Here is a 19,004-nt window from a genome sequence, read left to right as displayed (position 1 = left end):
TTTTTGTGTAAAACATCTCTATAATTCCTATTGTATTTCACTCTAATCTTACCTACTATCATATCTAAGGGGATACTTAAGACTTGATTTTTCTGAAGTTATTCATCTTCAATTCAGCTTTTCAGGTCCAGAATTCCTCTTTTCCAGAACAACCTGTGCATTAACCCATGTAGTAAATAGAAACCTAGCAGAGTTATTACAGCCAACTATTTCTGTGTTTAATATTAATAATAACAACTAACACTTTCAAGTGCTCTTACTGAAATTCTATTTCCATCTTCAGAAGTTGAAAATCAGTCTTGTCACACATTATTCAAGTATTTTTGGTTGCAAATGCATTTTAATGCAAAACTAATAGAGGGAGGACCAGGCCATGGGCCAAACTCCTCGAAAATCAGTGTAGTCCTTTAATGCAGATTCCACAGTCCTCCTAAAACAGGAAGTGTAGAGGGAGTTACTTTCCCCTGTCTGTCTGTCTGTCTGCCTGCCTGCCTGCCTGCCTGCCTGCCTGCCTGCCTGCCTGCCTGCCTGCCTGCCTGTCTGTCTGTCTGCCTGTCTGTCTGCCTGTCAGTCAGTCAGTCAGTCAGTCAGTCATGTGTCACTGTGGTGGATGGGAGGGCACTCATCTCTCTCTATCGTAGTACGTGTAGAGACCTCTAGCAGGCTCCTGTCAGGGGAAATTAACTCTGCTACATAGAGGGCAAGGGGCTGTTCAGGTCTCAAACACCACACACACACACACACACACACACACACACACACACACACACACACACACACACACACACACACACACACTCATACACTCACACTAAGTCTCACACAAACTCACACACACATTCATATACTCTCTCTCATAGGTTTGGGCATTATCAAATTTTACCTATTGACAATATTCCTTTGATGATAATAATACAGTATTGCTATATTGGTTGAAAAGAAGCAAGTAGCGTAATTAACCTCTCCCTCTCTCTCTCTCTCTCTCTCTTTCTCTCTCTCTCTCTCTCTTTCTCTCTCTATCTCCTTTTCTCTCAGTTTCACTCTCACACACTCACACTCTGCCTCGCTGTCACTCTCTCCCTCGATAAAATAGTTAGTCTACAAAATGCCCCTTTGGCAATCAGGTCTAGCGAAATCAGTGAAAGCGAATCTTTAGAATTGTTGTGGATCACCTAAAACTACTGGATTTTTCTCGGCAAATAGTTAAAAAGTTACGAGTAGAACAATGTGTACAGCAGTTTTGTGTTAACAGGTGTGGAATTTATTAGGTTTGGGAATGCTACCTGCCCTGGCTGGTAGAGAAGCTGATTAATTATGGTGGATAGACTACTTGTGCAACTTTATCCAGGTTCACTGACTCTCTTTTAGCACTTGGCTGGCTCTACTTCTGCCGTCATGGATCACTATTTTGCTGCAACATCAATTACGCATCAACGCCGCACACTACTGTGCAGCTTCACACGTGTCTCATTTGGACTGAACCCAAAGAAATGCCAAACAGTCGCAGTTACATTTTTATTTGCAGGATTTGCAATCTTACCGCCATAACAGAAAAAATATGCGCACAATTTTATATATGTGATTGCCATCTGTGAGTATATATATTATTATTAATATAACAACAATAATATCATAGACTATTGACCAAGGCTTCTCTCTCTGTTTGTTTTTAAACAGCCTGACAGCCTTCAAGAATTACAAGTGGTGCCTTCAAGTGCTGTCAGAGATGTTGTAATTATGAGTTAAACATGAACGACCCAACAGAGTTGTAAATATGACTACAGTAGGAAAAAGTTAATTATCGTGGTTAAAGTGTATTTGTGTATTTATGTGTAATTAAATTATCACTTAATTGGCCAATGCACATTTTCAGCAGCCACCAAAAAACTAGGGTCCATTTTGTTATTGCCAACCAAAAGTACTTGAATAGCAAGTCGTGTTTACAGCTTCTGAACTCGGGAAGTAGGAGATTACGAGGTTCACTTGAAGGCAGCATCACAGGGTTCATACGGGACAAGCGCTCTAAAACAAGGCAGCTCAACTCATGTCTGCTGTTCTGTGTTTCTGTCCGGATCACTTGATGACTGCACTGGAAAACAGTCGATGAATGTCACTGTCAGCTCTTTCTATTCTTAGCTTCACTCCTCTCACCTCACAGCAGCTGTTTTACCAAGGGTTAAACCTCTTAGAAGAGTCTTAAGACTGAAGACTTGAGTAAGCGTTCTTGCCAGGTATCTTAAGAGATATTATAAAAGATTGAGTGAAGTGCCTCTGGAGTGCCGCTGTGGATTCTGCGGAAGGAGACGGCTTGAAAGGATCCAGTCAGCCTCCATGTTAAAACACGGAGCAACAAAAGCCCATTTGAGCTCACCGGCCCGACACCCCGAAGAGTTAGGGACGACAGAGAGGAGTGTTCTTTTTTTAACGCTGACCTTCCCTGCCTCCAAAAGTAAACAGCATCGCATGCCGTTTTGTGATCCAAGGTGTGTGTGTGTACGGAATTAATATGTATGTGGTCGGGATGGATATGATTCAGTGTGTTTGTGTAATCGAGAGAGAGAGAGAGAGAGAGAGACAGAGAGATCTCTCTGTAGTGTGCTGATATGAGGTGGCTTGTCTGTTATCACCACTTTCTCTCTTCCTGGGCATTGTCCTGGCTGTCTCTTTCTCTCTCTCTCTCTCTCTCACACACACACACACACACATGCGCGCACACACACACACACACGCACCCTTTATCTCTGGAGTCAGGGGTGAGGGTGCAGGAAACAGCGCACAGATGTGAGGTGGAATTGATTCTCCAGACAATGGACTCTTCTGTGCTATCTGCTCCGGCCAGGCAGTGGTATGTGTAGTCCACACACACACACACACACACACACACACACACAGAGTCACTCTCTCTCTCTCTATAGGGGTTTCTGTTGGGCCCCCATTCGTGGAAAAGTACCAGTGTGTTTTAGCAAAGCTATAGATCCCCCGAGGCAAGTGTACACAGTTTAGGTCCGAGACAAGAAAAGTTTAAGAACACAGCCTGTGGTGTAAGGCTAGCTCCGGGGGCTAATATGACTCAGACAACTCGTTATTTACCAGGAAAAACACACACACACACACACAGCCACATGCACACACAGCCACACACACTCTCAGACTGGAGTCAGTTGGAGCAGGGTGCAGTGTGTAGATGGGAGGTAGGAGGTTGTGTGCTGGGCGCTCATGCTCTCTGGCCAGCTGGTGGTTCTGCTAGCATTTGTCATGTCACCACACACACACACACACACACACACCTATAGACACTCCATTCATCTCACAAACACACACACACACACACACGCTCTTTACATCTCATTGACAACTCTCAAGCCAATTCCCGAGAAGCTACTTTACATGTTATTGCATCGTACTGTATCACATGGTATCGTATTACTCATTCAGAAAGCATGCAGCCTCAGCACCATGCGGAGTCAGGCAGCAGCATCAGAGAGAGACAGAACTAATTGGCTTCAGTTCAGCTGTTTCGCAGCGCTGGGTCAGTGTAATTGTAATGGTTTGTTTGGCGGCGCAGGGCGCTCAAGGTTAAGTCAACGCAGCCGTTCCTGGGGTAATCGGAGGTAACAGCGGTGCAGGGGAGGCAGGTGTGTATATGTGGGGGTATGTCTACTCTACACATGCATGTGTATATGCATCATATAGGAGATGCATTCAGACCAGAGCGAGGCGGCAGGTGACTTTGGCATTTGCGCTCCCGTTTCATAATGCCCGACACTAACTGGCCGGCACCCGCTTCAAAGCGCGGCACTGGAGGAAGCCGGGCGGTGTCAGCAGGGGGGGTGGGGGGGGGGGGGGGCGGTGCGTTGGGAGACCTCACCGTCGGCGGCGGGAGCATCCAAATCAAAGGAGGGAGGTCAAACTCTGGCCGCATTCAACTTCTGAGTTGCGGTTCGGCCAGACGAACGCCTCCGAGGGGGTCAGCGCGAACGCCGGAGCACCCTTGGGCCACCTTTGAAGACGAGATGAAGCTCGTGCTCTTTTATGGAGCGTCCAGCCTTCAAAGGATACGGTGCAGAAAAACATAGAATTGGCGGAGAGAATATCTCTTATTGGACCAATAGCAGTTTACTTTGTTGCGTTAAGTTGCTCGTTTTTTTTTTTTTTGAGCTTCAGTCTGTGAAATATTAATTTGTATAATACAAACATTTTCACGCTGAATCTGCATCTGAGTAAAAACCCATCACAATAGAAAAAGAAAAAACAAAAAAAACCATTCTGAACTATCTTGTTTGTCTAGACGGAGATAGAGGCTGGGGCTTTCCGCACGTCTCCCAGGCCATTAAAAATAAAAGCCACAAACTGAGGAGAGTGACAGACGGAGGGGAATGGAGGGGGGTTTGGGGGGGGGGGGGGGGGGTGGTTGGGTTGACAAAGACTCATTTAAGGGCCGCGGCACAACGGAGCGACTGGAGCCGCCGACTCCCACATCGGCAGCCCAAACCGCCAGACAGCCGCGGCTCCTAATCGCAAACATTTATTCAGATCAGACAACTCCACCGAATGCCTCTGAGGAGCATCTCTGCGAGATATAAAAAGAATCAGGAAGGAGGAAGTGGGAGGGAGAGGGGGAGAGAGAGAGAGAGAGAGACAGGCAGACAGACTAAGAGATATAGAGATATAGAGGTAGAGAGAGAGACAGCGGGAAAAGGGCAGGCCAGAGAGAGAGACGCAGATAGAGGCAGAGGCAGCCGGGAGCACATAAAGAAACTAAAATAAGAGAACGCGAGATTGCGAGGGTGTGATTGCTCTTTTGTCGGGCCGCCGTTTAGAGGCGAACGCCGCGGCGACTCCAATTCACCGGTGATTATGTGAAGTAAAGAGGAGGAGGAGAGGGAGGGAACGAGGGGGGGGGGGGGAGCGACTCGTCACGCTGAGACCAGCTGAGGCCGAGTCAGACTTACGAGAAGATGAGTAGAAGTAAGCACACCTCACACACACACACTCGCCCGAGAAGAATAAATGGAAGTATACCCACACTGCAGCAGACTTTTTAGCTCCGAATTCACATAAATATCCCAGTATACAGGTGTCTTTGTCAGTTATTTAACAGATGGGAGTGAGCCACGGGGGAGAAAGGTATTGCCTCAGAGTTTGGAAACAAATCAACACTCACAGTGGTTTCATGGTGAGCATAACTTGTGTATGTGATGTGTGTTTTGTCGTATAATAGCCGGTGGCATAGAGGAGGGAAAAGGGAAGAAAAGAGGCGAGATCTCTCTGTGCTAGACTGAGAAAGGGCGAGGAGGCTGCAATAAAGACAACAGATCAAAGCTTTAAGAGACGGAAGAAGTTAGTAAGAAAATTAAGAAAGGGTGAGCTTGTTGTTTGATCATATAAAAGGGATTTATACATTTCAAGAGATGTGTTCCAAAATGAGATATCCACCAATTTGGAAAAGTGATGCCTGCTTTTACAAAAATGATCCATACCACACAACTGAAACTAAATGTGGTACTTGTTGATGGATAGTAGGTAAATTCAGATTAGTTGATAAAATAACATTTCCACAAACTGATCCTGTATTTTAGCTATTCTATAATGAATTTGAGGTGACAATCATGTTGAAGTTACACAACCTCAACGTGATTCTTTACCAGTTTTAAACACAGAAAATCTAATTTCAAATATAGAACACTGAACACAGACAGAAAATGGGGAGGAGGGTTAGGGTTAGTTTTGTGGATATAAGATGAGATGTGCTGAAACTTCAGTGGAAGATTGGGCCGGCTGCAGCAGCAAACAGTAATAGGATACAGCAAAGGAATATAGAATATAAATAAGAATAGAGCAAATGGGAGTTTTGTAAACACACTCAATCGGCAATTTCGACAGTAAAACATGTTTAGCAGAAATATATCAGAAGGTATCGAAAAGTATATACTTACTGGGACGAAAAAGGATGTGAAATATATGGAGTATAAAAAAAATACATACAGCAGAGGGATATGAGAGTATAAAGAAAGCCAACACATGAAAATGATATCTGCTATATATATGATGTGCAAAAACGTGCTTGTATACATGAATTGATTAATAATCATTTTAACAGTGATAGGCAGTGAGAGACACTTTAAAAACAGATGCCAGAACAGAAGTGAGCAGCGCCAACTCCCGCTCTGCCAAATGTGTTCTTTACACCGCCTCATCCAGGGCTGGAGACACGGACACACACCCACACTGCTGCAGAGGAGGCAGGCACCCTGCAGAGAGATATCACATCCCTCTGCTCTCTCTCATCCTTCCTCTCTCTCACTGTAATATAGATTTCTTCTCAAACCCCCTCAGTCGAATCCCATATGTGGTTTGCAGTTACATGATGAGCTCGTTCGGATGCTACAACCAGCGATGGCGCGCCGAAATACCGGGAGAAAACCGCCGTAGTACCGGGGCTAGACTGCGGGAAATGTCAAATCGCTACACTCAACACTGAGACATCTACTTAAGGGAGGGAGGTGTGAAGCAAAGGTGTAATTACTAAGTGTGTGGGTGTGTGTGTGTACAAGCATGCTGGTTGGATTGAGTGCTACAGCAATGACAATGACACACACACTCCACTTTGAGGGTGGCATGCTGTATTGTATGCGCCGGAGGGTGAAGGTTGGTTCACACAGCTTACAGCCATCAGACAAGCCTGTTCGCCTGAGGAGAATCCCCCCCCACCCCCACCCCGACACACACACACACACCCACACTTCTTGAGTCTCTGTCAATGCAGCCATGCAATTCCAGCCCTTGAATTGCAGTATAAAAACACAGGCATCTAGCAGGCGGTAATGCAGAAACCCATAATTATGATGGGAGAAGAGCTTACTGGTGACCTATGGTCCATTACTGGTCCATTACAAAGCCACTCCAGTGTCACTACCAGCCTCAGAAGTAATCATGCCTTGATGCCTAGCCCCTCTCCCACAGGAAAACCCAGTGCCAGGACTCAGTGGCATGCACAGCTAAGTACACCAATTCACACTGAGCATGTGTGTGCAAATACAGCATAAATGTCTGTGTGTGTGTGTACACATACAGTATAACTGTGCATGCGTGTGGCTCATATATAGCTAATTACCGCCACTCAACAGTGCTTGGTGTGTGTGTGTGTGTGTGTGTGTAGCACGTAAAGCTAATTACAGCAGCTAAATAGAACTCTTATGCAAGGGGAGAGCATTGCCCTGCATTCAGTGCCAAGTAACAGAGCCAAGAAGAAATGCCCCTCTAAATATAGCTTGAATTGTTCCAAAAAGAAAAGAAAAAAATGGTATGGAGGGGATGTTTGTGTGTGTTGGGGGAGGGTGTGTGTGTGTGCCTTGGAAAAAGAAAAAAGGCAGAGTACAGGGGGTTTGTATTTGTTTGTGTTTGTGTGTGTGTGCGGGGGAGTGTGTGTGTGTGTGTGGGGGGGGGGGGGGTGCATTGGATTAATAGAGCCCACCCAAAGCTGTTTGAAGATGCAGTGGGTGTTTCCTGGGACTTGTGTTGTGAAATTTCCCCTAGCGTTGTTACTCTAATCAGCTAATGAATTGGCAGCTAATCTGATAATGTCACATAAACACTCAGGTCTCAGATCTGAGTGTGTGTGTGTGTGTGTGTGTGTGTGTGTGTATGTCTGAAAGAAGAAGAGAACTACAGATTTCTTCTTTTTGGGTGTTTTTTCGCTCAAGGACACTTCAGCAGGCCGGATGCTTGCTGTCATGGAAGCTTGAACTCTGGTCTTCTTCCAGTTGAAGGACGCTTTCCCTACTCCCTACTGTATGTGAGAGTCTGTATAAATGCGGTGTAAGAGAAAGAGTGTGTGTGTGTGTGTGTGAGCTGCAGACGTTTAGGTTAGCATCAGAGAAGACACACACTCGAGCTGAGCACCTTGAGGGAGGGCGCTGAGTCGAACACCCTCAGCTCAGAGCCTCCCTCGCTCCTAGAACCGACTCTCAGTGGTCAAAATGGATTTAGCGGAAACAATTTTCAATTAGTCGGGCTGGGAGACGAGGCTCTGCGGGGATACAGTACTCCTCTAAGCGTTTAATCCATCGCCCGTCGATGAGGGAATGGGATAATCCCACGACTGAATGGCTGGTTAACTTTGCGCTGTAGTGGTCAATACTGTACGAGTGTCAGAGGTTGACCTTTTTATCGATCGGCTCGCGTACTAATCTGCTGTGGGTTCAGTGTGCGGGTTCAGCCAAATATGATAGGAGGAGGTCCCCAGTGTCAGGTCTGCTTTTCAAGAAGTCTGCCTGGGTGCGCATTAGGGTTGTCACGATACTAGAATTTCTAACTTCGATACAATACCCAGGAAAATATCGATATGCGATGCCATTTTCGATACCACGGGGGAAAAAAATAACAAAGCAGAAAAATACACCGCCTACAATGAGCGACCCATCAACCAAGCTATTGGTTCATCAACTCGAAATGAGTGCATCTCATTGTTTATCACTGATTTGTTACAGAGACAAGGCAGACTGGGGACTGGCTTTTGTAGATGGCGATTGCTGTCACTGGCAACTACACCTTATTTAATCTGCTACAGTATGGATTGACCTACCTCATTAACAGTGAACCTGGAAGCCTATCCTTAGGCATTAGTAAAACTCCCTGTACAGTGGTTGTGTTTAGCCGTCCTGTACCCATTAGCACATTGGAAATCCTGTGCTGAATTGGAGTTCATGACAGAAGTCCTCACGGACTGAGTCTCACATTCTGCTCATTTATTTCCCTCACAGCGGTGAGTGCTTTTACATATAGTTCTTCAAACATTTTTCTCCCATGGTTCTCCCAAGTTGGCCATGGCCAGTCATCCAATTATCCAGTCTTTGCACTATATGGGTATAGCACCGACTTACACACCTCTCCACCTCAGTTCGCTCAGAAGTCACACCACTCATCTCATCCCGTCTCCACTCTGGTCATATCGAGTCCAGTGGGCGCTTTTCAGCACAATCTTAAACCACGATCGCGGGCTGACTTCCCTCCAAAGATGTTGCACAAGCATCTCACTTCACTGTCCCTTCCCTCATGCTCTTCTTGCTACGTATTCCTGCCTTAATATTAGAATCCGACAAGTTAAGACCTTGGCTGTAAAGTCAGTGCATTGTGTTTCGTCAGCATTGGGAACCAAAAACAGCACGAAAGCAAGACTAAGTTAAAAAATAAAACAAGCCTGCCAGCGTTTTTTCAAGCTATATTTGAATGTGCGTTTTCTTGTACTGTCTTTTATCGTGTTTACACTGTTCTGGAGTCAAGCGAGAGCTGAAGGTAAGAGGTGAAGGGAGCGAAGACAGCCAAATGTGCTGACAAGGTTACCGAGAGGTCTGGAGTCTGTTCCATTGGAGGGTCTATTTAACTAGGGAGCCAGTGTCTCTGACTTTCTGCTGTGTATGAAGCAAAGAGAGCCAGAAGCCAGTACTAAAGATAAATCCCCCTGAATCCTTCGCAGGTCTGTCTGACCTACTTTCTCCAGCTACTGATTCCTATCCGCAGGAGAGAAAAATACATTCTCACCTGTGCTGAATACCTATTCTCTCTAATGGTATGTAATACACTCTGTTTATCCAAACACAACCTCAGGACAAGACATCTAGCGCCTGGTGGATTCCAAGCTACATACTGCATAATTGATAAGATACTTAAGATAGTTTCCAAACTTTATTCTCGTCCTACTTTTTACTAAGAGGTTTGAGTTATATCCTCTTGACAGAAATTCCTAAAAATTACAAAGTTTGTGAAGATCACTGGATTTGACTTCCACTGCAGCTCAAACACTCTCAAAGGAGTAAGAATCATCCACGCTGTGAAGTACAATAAGCTCTGAGTGAGTTTATATTATCTGAACATGCTGTTTCTGTCTGCGTCTCACCTGTACTGAGCCTGGAAGTGTTCCTGGACAAAGCTGTGTCGACCTCCAGGCTGCTGTGTGCTGGCTGAACCGGGGGTGGAGGGATCCTCCAGTACACTGGGTCCCTGGAGAGAGAGAGAGGGAGAGAGAGAGAGAGTGAGTGAGAGAGAGAGAGACAGAGGAGACAGATGATAAGTTTAGTGGACACATTATATCATTCAATCCAATTCAACTTTATTGGGGAAATTCCCGTTGCAGCAGGATGCAAACATAAAAACAAAAACACAAGCACACAAAACTACATAACACATAGCACAAGACACAAGAGTCATAAATTAAGGACATCATCGTCCTTAGAACCGCATCAAAATAAACAACATTAACACTGGCCTCCTAACTTTCTTCTAAAGATAAACTAGATGGAGATATGCGCTCAGTAGAGTGCATACCTCCGCCAACGCTATGCAATTGTCAATACATGCCCGCGCCACATGTCAGATTTTTCACCAAAAGTCAATAATGTTTCACATCAGGAGATGCACACATATTCATGACTGGACCTGAAATGGGACATGAGATCTGCCGGTTCAAATTCCAGCCACTTTTAAGTATTTTAGCTGAATTTTGCAACACCAGCTGGCTTAGGGCTGCCCCTCTACCACTGGACCAAGTTTTGGAAAAATTAGAAGAGCCATTTTGTCTAAACCAGAAATGAGCTCTCCAGTGCCCCCAGTTATATGAATATAAGAGAATAGAATATGCTTTTTTATAAGAAGCCACACCCACTGCCACACCCCCCTTTGGCCAATCAGTGTGAATTAATCAGTTCAGTTAATCAGTTTTTTCTTGCCCCATGACCAACCTTTCCACAATGTTTTCTGCAAACCCATTCATAACTTTTTGAGATATCCTGCTGACAGACCAAAATACAAACAGACAAACAAACGGGAACAGGGCAAAAAACATAACCCCATCCGACTCTATGGGTGGAGTTAAAGCTGCGCTAGGCAAGATTTTCTTATGTAAAAATACACTTGTAATATCAGCCTAAGTCACAACTTGGGGCTCAAGTTCACACAGACGATAATCAATAATCAAGTCTGGAGCAGTGAGGTGGGTGGCTGAAGACAGGGGTAGGGCCATAAGAGAGGTATGATCTGCAGGACAGGTGCATCACTAAAACACACTTCTGTACTTTTAATAGACTCCCAGATGATCAAAGGGCTCCATGGAGGGAGGGAGAGAGAGAGAGAGAGAGAGAGAGAGACAGCCTGGGATCTCACCTCAGCATCATTAAATGTCTTGTACTCTCCGCATACCTACAACTCCCACTGTCATTTTGCACTCGAACTTTTTGCCACTCGATGCACCGCAGGTTAAAGTGAATCAAAGGTTGTATATGCAGGTGGTTCAGACGGTGTAAAACATGAAAGCAGTGAGGGAGTTCATCTATCTGGGGGAGAATGGAAGTCGAGATGGTAAACGGCAGCACAGTCAACCCAGACTGAAATCACAGAAAGATCCGGGATGTCGAGCGTCTTTGGTGACACGCTGATGTCTGCTGAATAAACTAAATGCCTGTTTGTACCAGCGATCTAGCCTCTCCATGCCGACTGTGACACAGCAGGAGGGGAAAAGACTTCAAAGGAGCGAATAAAAGAACGATGGTAATAAATAAAAGATGGACAACTACAGCTACTTGGGGGGAAATAGAGCTGTAGATCCTCGAGTTCTGAGCTTAGCCGTCAACACCGGGTGGTAATGATGAATTTGCTGTTGATTTCAGGCAGTTTCTCCTGCTCTCACATGCACGCACACACATTGATTCAGAGCTCCGTGATTGTTTTGAATATCAGGACAATGAGTACCAAAAGTCCAAAATGATGCAACGGTTTCAGATGGTTGCATTATATGGAAAAGGCACAATGCGGAATCTCAAACTACGGTTTATTATGTCTTTCATCCCCACGTTTAAGTTGCTACTGCATTTTACCTAGTTTTGAGTTCTCCTCTTATACAGCATACCAATGAGGCAGAGTGAATCACCAAGCATGAATCATTACACTTTGGGGTTTCAGATAAACACTTTAATTATTGAGCAAAACCCAGTCTGATCATAATCAAAGAGCGCAAATATGAGATTGCGTTAACTCTAGACTGTTCGCAAATGTGTTAACCTTTTGACTGTCCTCCAAAGTCATGTACAATGGATGTTTCTTAGTACCACATATGGAATTAAAGGAAACTTGGACATGAAAGTCACATTCCTAGTGACTAATACTGCCCTTAGGACCTTGTCTGAATAGGCTTATCATTGTATGCAGAGATGCTGTAGAGGCCAAGACCCCCACCTACTGAGCAACATAATGTCCCGAGTGGACCTTGGGCTGAATTGCTCGTCTGGGACCCGCCCATTAAGTAGCAAACACAGTCCACCGTTCAAATGTTCTTTATTTGCAGGCCAGGGTCTGGCCTCCCTGCCTTCACAGAGGATAAATGAGGTCCTTCTGGTTAAATAATGGTTAAATAAAATAAATAAATGTGAGTTTCTGCACCAGTCTAGCATTGTGTCTTCAGAAACAATCACAATCCCACTTTGGTGAAGCCTCTCTATTGTCCAAACAAAATCCAATCACTGCTTGAATCACTTTGAACAATGCACATGTTTTTTTTGGCAGCTTTGAAAACTTCTCCAAGGATATCTTTTTTTCCCCCCAGAATGAATAATGAAGCGAAGCACAAAGCAAATTAAGCATGGGTGTCAGTCAATTCAAACTCCACCACGGCCCATTCCCAGACTTGGCCTTTCCTACTACGTCTTTATTTTCATGTTTGCCTCTACTAAGCCAGTAAAACACAATATTAAAAGCTCATTATCCTTTAAATAACAGTAAAATGCAAAAGCAATAGCCTTATCTTTTGAATAGCACGCTGCCAGGAGAAGGCAGAAGACAAGATTTCCAATTAGTGCTGCTATGTCTGGCGAAGACACCGAGAGTCGACACAATGGAGACTAGAAACAGTAGATTAGTTACAACTGCTGTTCGCTCAGATGCTATATTTCCACATGCTCGCACATCGGCCGTCCGTTTAACTGATGAGTTTTAAAGAATATTGCATAACCACCTTGACACAGAGTTAAGGTGGGAAATAACAGGAAGAGGGGGATGTGTAAACAGAATGGAGGGAGCTGGCTATGGCCTGGAGCAAGCCTTTAGCAGCACAGCACTTCGGTTTCCTCTCCTGAAGGTAATGGACAGTTTAGAAGCCCTGTGTGAGCTATAGAGATTGGAAAAGGGATTAATCGGCACCTGGGGAACGCGCTGCGCGGCGGGGGCTATTTGAAGTCGACTTCAATTTCCATTTTTGTGTTGGTGAGCATCAGTTCCGCTCGGGGTGTAGAGAGTCGGGTGCCAGGATGAAAATAGAGAATTACCCGAAAGTTATTTTTGAATACCTGAAATGCAGAGCTTCCGAATCTGGGCTGGATTGCGTTTGATTTTGGCTTTGTCAATGATTGATGCATGCAGATCTGTAAAGGAAACCGCTTTCATCTGCTGTATACTGTATTACAACAGTGGTACAATGCATATATCAATATATAAAAAAGTGATTGGTTTGGACTTCTTCATCAATCTTTGGTGTAATCAACGCAAAAAAAAGAACGCAAAATCATAATTGAAACTAATTGAAACAACATAACTGACTTTTTTGTTCATTTTATCTCTAACTTTTATACAAATTTTTATACAAAAACACAAAACACAGTGAGGCAACAAAAAACAATGAAGAATGAAAATCAGGATGACAAACAATGACATAAATGACAACAAACTCAAAAAGGAGGAGAATGGTACTAAAGCAACAAAATACATACAGTTAATAACATCTAAGGGAAATAAGTCAAGTGAAAGTATGGTCATGAGTGGGAGGGTATGTGTGTATGTGTGTGTGTGTGTGTGTGCGTGCGTGCCTATATTAAAAAAGGTTGAGAGATGTCCATTCACTAGCAATGTGCTAGTGTGTAACTGTTCCACAGTCAAGATCCTTCATATGTTTTAGAGAACTGACGGTGAGTCCAGAGTGGGAAGTTGCAGGTTAACAGAGTGCCCGGTCTAATCAGTCCTGAATGTGGTGAATGAATCTTTTCTCCAGTGGAAAGAATGGTACTTTTTTTTTTTTACAATATTTCTTGTTTTGCTGTTAAAATGATAAAGCTAGATATTTTATCTTCAAGGACAGTTTGTTGAGTTGGAAATTGATTTTTTTCAACTATAAGCTAGGAGAAAAAAAAAAAGAATAGGACAAACAGATGAGGATGCTGCAGCAAAGTCACCCTTGTATACCAGAAATGACAAGGCCCAAGAATGGAGCCGTGGGACGCCGCATGTTATCACTGTTGTATCTTATGTCCGTTCATTTGCCACAACAAACTGTCTTCCATCTGTATGCTTGTCCATGAAAACTGTAGTAAGAGAATTTGTATCTTAAAATGCCATAATTAAAAGGCTCAAAAGCTTTTGGTAAGTCTAGAAATATTCCATGAACATAATTATTTTCTTAGAGCAGAGTAGATGTTATCAATTAGATGAAGCACATCCTGTCATTAAGTGTGTTGTGCATTTCGTAATTGCAGAAAAAGAGGAAGGCAGTCTCAAGGTTTCAAAGTAGCACTGAGGTGAACATCTAAAATGCGTTAAGAAAGAGGAGTTTAATTAGCGCAATAGGCTTGAGTAATCTCCTTTACAATGGCTCTCTGCTCTTTTCTCCAAATTTAGAGCAGAGCAATCTGAAGTTTGGCCAGTGGTAAGCATGAGTGCCACGGACAAAATTGGAAATGTGACACTACGATATAAAATGAGAAGCAAGCAAGTCATGAAAATACAGCTGCCCGACAAGCGTGAAAATGCTCCAGTAATATCCTCGGGGAATAACCTGTCATCCGCACTGTGGTGGATCCACTGTTAAGCAGGCCCTTTATAATGCACCCCCACACTGCCAACTCAATATTGTCTCTTTCTGACTTCTTTACCAGCAAGAGTCCATTCGGCCTAATGATGATGATGAGCCCAATGAACAAGATGTGCTTTAAAGCCATGAACTCCCCAAAGCAATTTCTGTCTGCGCTAACACAATTAAAGTTTAAATACAGACATGTAGGGCACAGACATTCTGGGGAATAGTGATGCATTAGAGCTTTTAGCAAGGGACACGGTTGGGGAGAAGATGATTTCTTTCAGACAGTCCTATTTCAGAAAGGAAGACAGTGCTAATTTCAGCGTTTCGGCATGGAGCTGTAAACATCCCACAGACAAAAGAGACACAATAACAGCGGGCTTTTTGAAGAATTGGTTTGTCATTTCACACGAGTAGATCATCTCTCATTTGTATATCACCAGCGGTGCTGCGACAGACTCTTTCTGTCTCACTCTCTCTCTCTGGAGGACAATGGAGAACAATCTCGAGACCCTCTGAGACAGACTAGGTTACAAGCGTCACCATGGCAACCCTGGCCTCGTTCCCCCAATCAACATGTTGGAATAGGGAACTTTTTCATTAGTCACAGCGTGGCCTGAAAGAAGCGAAAGGTTAACCACCAGCACGGAGATGTCCCTCATACACATTTGTCTGGTCTGAAACAAACACTGCCACATTTGTTTTATGGATACTTTATTGCAGATATGACATATTTATCCAGAGGAGACCTGCCAGCAAGCCTGCATTTCATATTTCAAGGCTAGTGCACCACAGTAAGGAATAACAACTGGGAGGACTTTACCTGGACTTTCTCTGGGCTGTGCTCCAGAGAGTGTATGATTACCTAAGAGAGGAAATGCATACTGTGCACTGTGGTGTCTGACAACGCCCTCCCATTCACCTTAAGCTAATTGCAGCACCCTGCAGGTATGCATGACCTGCTACTGTAATGTCTGATATGTCCAATTCAAAATGTGTACGTCATTGAGAATGTCTGTTGTGTCATGGGAGACACTGTGCACTGATTCTCAGTCTTTAGATTCATCTTGACTTGTAATAGTATGTATGGTTTGTTTTGGAGGTGAATTGCAATGTTTTAGAAGCCATTTGTGAAGGCCATGTGCTTTGACTGGAGTAGAAATGGAGGTATAGCAGAGAGGAATACTAGCAGCAGACCCAGACTGGCTTTGCTGCTTCATTCTCTACGCATAATAAACCACTGCTTTTCACTGCACACTTGAAAAAGCACCTTCCACCATAAGTAGGTCAACAACCACTTAGCTGGACCTTAGAACAAAGAATAGATGCCTACATCGAGAGGGAAAGAGAGTAAGAGATAGCGGGAAAAAAAAGAGAGAATCAGAAATTTAGAGAGACAGAGAAAGAGTGTGTGTGTCTGTGTCTAAGAAAGGGAGAGGGAGAGAGAGAGGGAGGGAGAGAGAGAGAGAGAGAGAGAGAGCACTGAGTGTACTGTGCCTCTTTGTCTAGGACCCAGGGAATAATGAATACCACCAGAACGTTGTTCCAGCTCTGCCATTGTCTGCCAAAAATAGATGCGGGGGCCGGCCGCAGCAATAACAAGTGAATACTAATATCCAAGAGGCACTAAGCTGTTCAATTGTCACATTGGGTGTAATCCAAAAAAAGAGTCTGAATGCTAACAGATCTAGGCCATATTCAGCTGCCTCCTGTTGCTCGGGGACAAAATTACCGCTGGCATCTACATGCCCTAGGCGGTGTAATTGATTTCTAGGATTTAGATGGAGGCCGTGATTTCAGAGCTCACCATGCTACAGCTAATACAGCTACCTTGTTCTCTAAATGAGTCCCTTTCAGGAAAAGGTAGGAGAGCAATGAGCCACGTTACAGTGTGGTTATAGAGACAGACAACTACAGAGAACAGAGAACAGACAGAGTTAAATTCGAGTGCTGGAATGAGTGGCTCTCGTTCTGCACGGCCATGCAGCTAGAGCTGGATAGCTTTTGTCTCGCTCTTGCATTTACAGCCAAAAACAAATTTTGCCCCAACAGCCAGGTGTTGGGCAATTATAGCAAAAAGAAGAATTGATCTAATAAAGTCTGCGCTCCAAAAGCCCGTAGGACTCAAAGAAATGGGCACTGAGACTTTGGCACGCAAACCTTTGAGAATAAGAATTGAATTATTTGTGATGAGTGTTGATAGCAACTTCGGCGCCTGGGGCCTGCGTAAGCTAGTGCTCCAAACTCAACTACTTTTCAGCTTTAGCAACGCAGCAATTCCCAGCGTATTGAGCAATGCTTTGAGCATTGCTGGAGTGGAAAAAGAGCAAAAGGTTACTCTGAAAAGAACATTGTGTCCTCCAACTTTTCTTTTTGCTCTCCCTTTCCCTTTCTGTGTACTCCCGCTATGAGCGATGAGAGGTCAAACGGGTCCGTATCACCGCCATCAGCAGAACTTACATCATCGCGTCACAGGGAGCAGCGAACCCACAAGGACTCGTGGGTATTGTGTATCAGCGAGGAACATCGAGGAGCGTGGAGCGAGGAACGTTTCCGCGCACGCTCGCACGCGGGCCCACAAATGTGCGCACAGACACACAGAGACACAAAACACACGCGCAGAAGTCCCATGAACCTCGAGGACGCACAGCCACAACCACTGCATTGTCAAATTAGAGACAAATCATGCCAGCGCTTCAGTAAGCCGCAATCACCTCTCCTATGTGCTGACTCCACAGTGCGGTAATGCCATAGGACACGCGAAGACTGCTGGTTAGTCTTTTGAGACGATCTGATCCAAAGCATACAACGCTGTGTGTATGATATTAGCAAAACACTCATGCTTACATTAAACTAAGCAGCGCCGGGGTAGCTTTACAAAAGCATCAGTGTAAAACTAGCCTGAACTAACAGGAATTTGGGTGGGCGCAGCGTCAGCAACCAGTCAGTCTCCTCTACTGGGACCCTAGGAGCTCACCTCCTGCAGGAGCAATGAGTGTGTGTGTGTGTGTGTGTGTACTCAGCGCTATAGGCTCACCATATGCTCGCAGCTAAGCTAAAAACACGCGCAGGCTGCTTCTCTGGTCGTCCTGGGATCCTGTGTAGCTGCCTACCTGCGCTACGGTACCGATCTCCCCACCCACCTTACGGCTTTGATGTGCTGCTGACTTCTTCAACCTGCCTGCCTGCCTTTACCTACCGCTGCAAGATCTCAGTATCTAGGATTTCCCTGTCTTTTAGAGCGGCTTTGGTGGTAAAGCCACCAGCGTAGTGGAACTTTCACTCGGATGGGGCAAGCGATGCTCTCCGAAAATATCAGCAATTTGCTCTTCGAGTTTATTAGAAATCATTTAGAAGCCAAGTAAAAGGTTATGCAAGGTAAAGATAAAAAATGTATAGTATATTTCACATTTGTATTTAAGAAGTCAGAAAAAAAAAACACACTCTCCTACAGCACAATGCCAAGAATGCAATCCCTTGCAAAAAAGTAATGTGAAAACCTACATGTGAATTAAAAGCACATGTGCTTTTTGCTTTGTTTGCTATGCCTTTTTGCGAAATGACATTTTCACGTGTGAATTCTCTTTGCATGTGAAATAAAGTTTTCACATGTGAAACAAATATTGTCATATGTAATGGTGGGTGAAAAAACTGGGGAAAAAAATTTCACATCTGAAGTAAAAACTGTCCCATGTGATGTGAGAATACAAAGTGAAGAAATTGTTCACATAAGAAAACCAACGTGTCCAAAGAGCACATGTGCTTTGAATTCACATGTGACTTTTTGGTAAGGGGAAACAGAATGCCACGTCTCCACTGATGACTGTGACACTCTCACACAGACCGATTTACAATGAGGGAGCAGGTAGGGTTTCATTGTCTTGCTCAAGTACACCTGACCTTCTAGTTAGAAGGTTAGTCTCACTAACCATTAGGCCAAAATATACTTAGAAATACAAGAGTGACACAATGACTTGTGCTGCATGTTCAGGTCTGTGACTTGTTATTCTTGTTTTTGAGAATCTCTCTTATTCGTATTTTCTTTTCTCCCATTCCATGAATATTGTGGCTTTTGCTCCGTAGCACCCTCGTGCCGGTTTGGGGCTCGATTCTTTGCGATCAGTAAGAGAAACATTTCTCCAGTGCACTGTAAATCTCTTTGGCCCGGTGCCCT

General features: G+C 44.3%; 1 protein-coding gene across 1 annotated transcript in view; it reads right to left on the bottom strand.

Moving 5' to 3' along the window:
• usp43a (ubiquitin specific peptidase 43a) overlaps positions 1-19,004 on the bottom strand; it is an 81,816-nt gene that overhangs the window by 32,118 nt on the left and 30,694 nt on the right. The window contains exon 3 of the mRNA XM_071532735.1: positions 9,896-9,999. Within this exon, the coding sequence (XP_071388836.1) occupies positions 9,896-9,999 (104 nt within the window). The remainder of the gene's footprint in view (positions 1-9,895; positions 10,000-19,004) is intronic.

This window comes from Centroberyx affinis, unplaced genomic scaffold (genome assembly GCF_046629955.1).
Source record: "Centroberyx affinis isolate AG114_WGS23_722 - 3 ecotype Tasmania unplaced genomic scaffold, CSIRO-AGI_Caff_v1 ptg002237l_1, whole genome shotgun sequence".
Lineage (NCBI taxonomy): Eukaryota > Metazoa > Chordata > Actinopteri > Beryciformes > Berycidae > Centroberyx > Centroberyx affinis.
This window is presented reverse-complemented; position numbering and strand designations above follow the sequence as displayed.